This window comes from Numida meleagris, chromosome 1, assembly GCF_002078875.1.
Source record: "Numida meleagris isolate 19003 breed g44 Domestic line chromosome 1, NumMel1.0, whole genome shotgun sequence".
Lineage (NCBI taxonomy): Eukaryota > Metazoa > Chordata > Aves > Galliformes > Numididae > Numida > Numida meleagris.
The window spans coordinates 22,378,409-22,385,601 of NC_034409.1; the positions used below are offsets into that span (position 1 = coordinate 22,378,409).

Sequence of the window (7,193 nt, forward strand, 5' to 3'; positions counted from 1 at the left end):
TGAAATGCTGGCTGGATGGCCTGGCAAGTTGTGGTTAATGGAGTTAAATCCAGTTGGCGGCCAGTCATGAGCGGTGTCCCCCAGGGGTCAGTACTGGGCCTCTCCTATTCAACATCTTTATCAGTGATCTTGATGAGGGGATTGAGTGCACCCTCAGTAAGTTTGCAGACGACACCAAGTTGGGAGGGAGTGTTGATCTGTCAGAGGGTAGAAAGGCACTGCAGAGGGACCTGGATAGACTGGAATGATGGGCCAAGGTAAACTGTAAGAGTTTTCAGCAGGCCCAAGCATCGGGTCCTGCGTTTTGGTCACAGCAACCCCAGGCAACCCTACAGGCTTGGGGAGCAGTGTCTGGAAAGTTGCCTGATGGAAAGGGACCTTGGTGTGCTGATGGACAGTCGGCTGAATATGAGCCAGCAGTGTGCCCAGGTGGCCAAGAAGGCCAATGGCATACTGGCTTGGATCAGGAATAGTGTGGTGAGCAGGACTAGGGAAGTCATCCTGCCCCTGTACTCGGCATTGGTGAGGCCCCACCTCGAGTACTGTGTTCAGTTTTGGGCGCCTCAGTACAGAAAGGACATTGAGGTGCTGGAGCAGGTCCAAAGAAGGGCAACAAGGCTGGTGAAGGGCTTGGAGAATATGCCCTGTGAGGAGAGACTGAAGGAGCTGGGGCTGTTTAGTCTGGGGAAGAGGAGGCTGAGGGGAGACCTCATTGCTCTCTTCAAATACCTGAAAGGTGATGGCAGTGGGAGCGGGGTTGGTCTCTTGTCACTAGTGACAGATGATGGGACAAGGGGAAATGGCCTCAAGTTGTGCCAGGGGAGGTTTAGGTTGGATATCAGGAAAAACTTCTTTACAGAAAGGGTTGTTAAGCACTGGAACAGGCTCCCCAGGGAGGTGGTTGAGTCACCATCCCTGAGTGTGTTTAAAAACCGTTTGGATGTGGTGCTCGGGGACATGATTTAGTGGTGGGTTGTTAGAGCAGTATGGTTAGGTTGCAATTGGACTTGATAATCTTGAAGGTCTTTTCCAACCTGAGCGATTCTGTGATTCTATGATTCATGCAGCAATTTGGTGCTTGTTTTTTACTCCCCAGGGTCAGTAATGAAAGTACATTTGCCACATCTTGATTGCTTATTCAGGAGGCATGAGCTTTGAAGGATTTGAGTAATTCTTTCATTTATCTCTCCTTTGAAATTCCCAACTCTGCAGCAATTCTATTTCAGAAATGCTTGTGCTACCAATGTTTAGGAGTGGTGTCACAAACAATATTGTTATAAGCAAATGATTCTAGTGTTCAGCTTTGTCAGGCCCCTTCTGGGTGGAGTTAATAACTTTTTTTTTTCCCCAGTGGTTTAGTGTCTAGAGCAAAGAAATCAACAGTGCTGTGCTTAAAGTATCGGTCCTGTGTTGTTCACTGTTTCATTTTCTGTGTTTATTACTGCAGTATTCCAGTTCTGTTGCATATTGTTCCTATAGAACATCTGTTCTCCTTTGGGTAAATAGTTTCCCATCAAATGGGACGAAAGTGTAATTTCTTCATGATCCTCATGTGTCCTTTATCACTACATTTAAATTCAGCAATAGAAGTTTCAGGTTTTAGTTTTATTTAGATCTGGTTATCACTCAGAACTTAGCACCAGCATAAGAATAAGTGCTCAACATCACCACCAGACAAAAAGCAAGTTCTGCTCTGGTACGTTATGTGCGTCCTTTTATCTTTCTCAGGTAATTTTTCAGAAGCTGCTTTAAATGTGAGTTTGCTTGATTTGTGAAAAGTATGGTTAGTATTAGAACTACAGCTTTTGTTGTTATTCAATTTTGCATTAGATATACTTGAAATTGTGGTTTTGTTTTTTAAGGACCCTGCTAGTGGTAACTTCTTGGTTCTGACAAATCCCAGTCCCATCTAAAACAGAATTCCGTGTTTCAGGCCTGGTTATTTTGTTAATCTTAGGTTTGAATTCCCTAACTATGTATAACACAAAGCATAGAGTGCTAACTGTTAGGTTTAGTAGGACAAGTAATTGTATAATTCTGGTTGCAGAATTTAACCATGTGTTGTGCTTGTTGCAGCGCCTGCGAATACTGTACACAAAAATCCTTGCTGTCCTGCAAAACATTCCCAAAGATGCAGCGTATAGGAAGTACACTGAGCAGATTGTAAATCAGCGATTTAACTTGGTGCAAACAGTAAGTACGGTGCTGTTTCATAAGTGTTACGCATGGAAACATTTGTAGGATGAGAAAATAATTTTCAACTGACTTGCTGTTTTCCGGGGGTGTAAGTAACTTTGAAATATAGATTCAGAAATAATCAGAGTCTTGAGGTCAGTTTTTGTTATGGCTGGAGTATTTTGATGGGTCCATTCGTATTTCCCATGGAGAGGTTGATGTATGGTTTCCAATTAGAAGCCTGTGAGGGATTTGGGGGGGTTTGTTTTTTTATTGTTTTTTATAATGTCAACGACAAAGGCCAGCTAACTGGATGGTAGCATTGTGGAAGGCAGGAGTATGATCTGCCCAAATTAGTATTTTCATGATGTATCTATTCTTCCTGCTTTTCAGTAAAGCTAAATCTTTATCTATTTGTTTGAATACTCAGGAAACTGATGTGCAGAAACTACAGGACAAACTGAATGGTGGTCAAATAGAAGAAGTCATTGTACAGGTAAAAGAGGGAAACTTAAGATCAGGTATAAGTTGAATTAGTGATTTTTAGTGTTTCTTTGGCTGTTCAGAAAATTGGCATTTTTCCGTATTTTTCCTCTGCTGCCAAACAAACAGCATATAAGTGTATATACATTTTAGAAGAATCTCAATCATCATATAGTGAATGGGATGACCCTATTAAAAATGAACACAATAATTCACATTTACTGTATTATGCCTAATATATATACCACGTATACTTACATTCCAGAGTCTGAATCAACAAAAAAAAGGACAGAAGATGACTGAATGATATGGGAGGTTAATCCAGATAGATTGGAAAATGTCGAGGATGAGCTTGTCATAAGCTCATTGGGAATGAGTAGGTGAACAGACGATAGGCATTTGGAGAGACTTGACACATCTTAAAGTCCCCAAATTTGAGGTTGTCCCTGACTATGACAGGTGCTGGCACATCATTGAGATGATGAACTGAAATAAAGGTAGCTTAATAGTCTGGCAGTTGTATAGAATTTAAGAACTTGTTTATTTTATTGTCTTTATTAACAGGCTGAAAATGAGCTTTCCCTGGCAAGAAAAATGTTGCAGTGGAAACCATGGGAGCCTCTAGTTGAAGAACCTCCTACTGACCAGTGGAGATGGCCAATATAATACTCAAAATGGTGTGACATCTTGAAAGTCAAAAAAGTTAAAAAATAATCTATTACTGACAGTACCTTTAAATTAAAAAAAGTGACTTCATAAAACCATGTTTTGTCTTAATGTCCACTATATATAGCAATCTAAAGATTGCCACCGATTTCTTGCAAAAATGGCTTGAAGAACATTCAGCTACTTTACACCCGTGATTCATTTCTTTTTGTCATTTGCTAATTAACAGAGTATTTATTTGTGCCTGATAATGTTATAATCTGTATTTGTATATTTGCAGATACAGATATTTCATTTGAAATCAAAATCAGAGTTGTAGAAAAGCATGATTCTGCCTTTTTCTCCCACTGTTGGTTGTGTACTTCTGCCATCTGTGTAAAGCCAGTACCAATGTTTGTATGACCGTGCAGATACCAGGACTGGGGATCTGATGTAATGAAAGTTAGGCTTACCAAAAATAACGTTCTGTAGTTTTCAGCTGAATCCCTGTCTCAAACTAGCTGACTCTGCTGGCCATGTAACTGCTGATTCTGGCTCAGGGAGGTTTCTTGGAACAGGTTTCTTGATTTGCAGGCAGCTTACCATACTTAACATGATATACATGGCACAAAACTTTAATATTGCTCTTATTTTGTATGTATAGAATTTGGTTTTGTATTTAAACATGTGTACTTCATAGATTTATTTGTATATTACTGACTCAGATCTGGAATATTCCTAAGAAAAAATAATGGATTTTTCTTGACATGTGTGGCTAGGTTCTTCTTTCAAGCATTTAAATGGAAAGAGCACACATCTCCAGTCTCAAAACTCATTTACATTCTAAATTTGGCAAATTAGATCCAGGAACACTGTGCAAGTTTTCTTTCCTCACAGTTTTTCAGTACCATTGATGAAGTCGATGCAAGTTTGAAGGTGAGCGGCAGGCATGACAAAAATCTGCAGCTTGTTAAAGGTTGACAGTTCCACTGCATTACATACATACTTTGTAATAGGTGTACAGTCTTTAGAACCATCAGTTTACCTGTGTCTAATTACTTGTGACTAATTATATCTTATATATAATGTGTACAGTTAAGGTATCAGGGCATTAGGACAAGTGGAAGAGAAGCTACTAGATACAGCTAGTATAAGCTATGTATTGCTTGTGTGGACTTGAGCTATTACTTTTACAGCAGCTTTAGAGGGTTTTTTTCCCACTGATTATTAGTGTTATCACAGAAGTCTTAAACTCTCAAAACTTCAAAAAGTTGAAAATATTTTACTTCACTGGTTGATTTGGATGGCTATTTCAGCCTTGTAAAAAGTAAAAGCTGGTTTCTTCTGAGATAATGCCACTAGGTGGCATTGTAGAAAAGGACTTCACTGTGCCTTGCAAACAGTTTCCACATAAGAAATACTGAAAGATTTGTAAACCTGAATGAGCGTGAATGATGTCAGATGAGAAATGAAGACAAACGGTTTTAGGTGGTAAGTACTGAGCTCATGTGAGTAGAAGGAAGTTGGGGGACCCCAAACGAAGTATTTTGGCTTGTAATTCTTGAGGTGAAAACACTGGCAAAATGTGGTAACAGCTATTGCAATTTTTTCTATTCTTTCATGATGGAGACAGCGGAGCTCTCATTCTGTTATATACTCTGCTTCTAAGGCTGTATTTGTCATATGAATTAGCTCTCCTATGAGGTTATGTGTTATGTTGCAGGGCAGAAGTCTCTTAGTGGCCCACTAGTGATGAAATTTGATAGCCATTGTTAAAAACAGAGTTCCACTCACCACAAGTTCACCTCTTCTCCCTTTCTCAAATGCAGAAATAAGTCCTTGCTACAGACTGACTTACTGCCTTGAGGGGGGTATTTTTAGAGCTACGTTTCCTAATTTATATCTACAGTGATTTGGCTGGTCTGTAAATGGTTCTTTCACATCTCTCAAAATAGGATAACTTTTTATATCTATCCAAAACATTAGCCTTCGCTCGTGCTTTAATTTAGGAATCAATTATCCTAAGTTTTAAAAAAAGGTTCTACAGAAGCCAAAGACTAGAAATCACTGATAGGATTTTTCAGCTTTTTATCAAATTCTCAGCATGCATTATGATTTGCATTATGACATCCGAGACAGCCAGCATGGCTTCACCAAGGGCAGATCTTGCCTGACCAATCTGGTGGCCTTCTACGATGGAGTGACAGCATCGGTGGATGCTGTGGGAGAAGGGTGATGGATGTCATCTACCTGGACTTCTCCAAAGCCTTTGACAGGGCCCCTCACCACATCCTTCTCTCCAAATTGGAGAGGTATGGATTTGAAGGATGGACTGTTTGGTGGGTTAAGAACTGGTTGGCTGGTCGCAGCCAAAGGGTTGTGATTAATGGTTCTATGTCAGGGTGGAGGCTGGTCACAAGTGATGTTCCCCAAGGCTCAGTCTTGGGACCGGTGCTCTTCAACATCTTTATCAGTGCCATAGATGATGGAATCGAGTTCACCCTCAGCAAGTTTGCAGATGACACCAAGTTGAGCAGTGCAGTCAATACACTGGAGGGACGGGAAGCCATCCAGAGGCACCTGGACAGGCTGGAGAAGTGGGCCCACGAGAACCTAATGAGGTTCAACAAGGCCAAATGCAAGGTGCTGCACTTGGGCTGGGGCAATCCCAGGTATTTATACAAACTGGGGGAAGAACTCCTCAAGAACAGCCCTGCAGAGAGGGACTTGGGGGTCCTGATGGATGAGAAGCTGGACATGAGCCAGCAGTGTGCGCTGGCAGCCTGGAAGGCCAACTATGTTCTGGGCTGCATTAAAGGAGGAGTGGCCAGCAGGGAGAGGGAGGTGATTGTCTCCCTCTACTTTGCTCTTGTGAGGCCCCATCTGGAGTACTACGTCCAGGCCTGGGGCCCCCGACAGAAGAAAGACATGGAGCTCTTGGAATGAGTTCAGAGGAGGGTGACCAAGATGATCAGAGGGCTGGAGCACCTCTCCTATGAGGAAAGGTTGAGGGAACTGGGCTTGTTTAGCTTGGAGAAGAGAAGACTCCGGGGAGTCCTCATTGTGGCCTTCCACTACTTGAAGGGAGTGTATAAACAGGAGGGGGAACGATTGTTCACAAGGGTGGATAGCAATAGGACAAGGGGGAATGGTTTTAAACTGAGACAGAGGAGGTTTAGGTTAGATATGAGGAGGAAGTTTTTCACACAGAGGGTGGTGACGCACTGGAACAGGTTGCCCAAAGAGGTTGTGGATGCCCCGTCCCTGGAGGTATTCAAGGCCAGGCTGGACGTGGCTCTGGGCAGCCTGGTCTAGTGGTTGGTGACCCTGCACTGAGCAGGGGGGTTGAAACTCTGATCTTTGAGGTCCTTTTCAACCCAGGCCATTCTATGATTCTATGATTTTTTTTATGCTTTATTCCTGGCTAAATTTTGTTCTACTGTTTTAGAAAGCAGGAATTAACTCCATTTATGCTACACAAGATCATGAAATGATTAGTTATAATATCAGCATTAAATAGCAGTTATTGAGAACAAAAGGAGGTAAGATAGCAGATTGAAGTGCTGAGAGGTGTCAGTGTGTGGGCAGGGTTGTTCCTGACCAGTTTAAAAGTTTTTTCAAGAGGAAAAACAAAGTAATTTTTACCTTGCCATGAGCTCTGTAACTATATATCTGATATTTAAATCCATTGTAGCAACAAACAGTACACCCACATTTTTTAGGCAAGAGAGAAACTATATTAGGAGTGCTATGTTGCAAGTAAATTCTTTTGAGTATACCAACAAGGCATAATTTAGACACTGATTATAATTATTGTGCTTGATTTTTTTTTTCTCTATTAGTTATGTTGGAAGTATGCAGTGACACAAAAGATTTTATCTGCTGTGGTA

General features: G+C 41.4%; 1 protein-coding gene across 1 annotated transcript in view; it reads left to right on the forward strand.

The window, feature by feature from the left end:
- The window catches only part of NDUFA5 (NADH:ubiquinone oxidoreductase subunit A5), a 5,352-nt gene extending 1,283 nt beyond the window's left edge, over positions 1 to 4,069 (forward strand). The window contains exons 3-5 of the mRNA XM_021384791.1: positions 2,077 to 2,193; positions 2,606 to 2,671; positions 3,223 to 4,069. Of these exons, the coding sequence (XP_021240466.1) occupies positions 2,077 to 2,193; positions 2,606 to 2,671; positions 3,223 to 3,324 (285 nt within the window). The 3' untranslated portion in view covers positions 3,325 to 4,069. The remainder of the gene's footprint in view (positions 1 to 2,076; positions 2,194 to 2,605; positions 2,672 to 3,222) is intronic.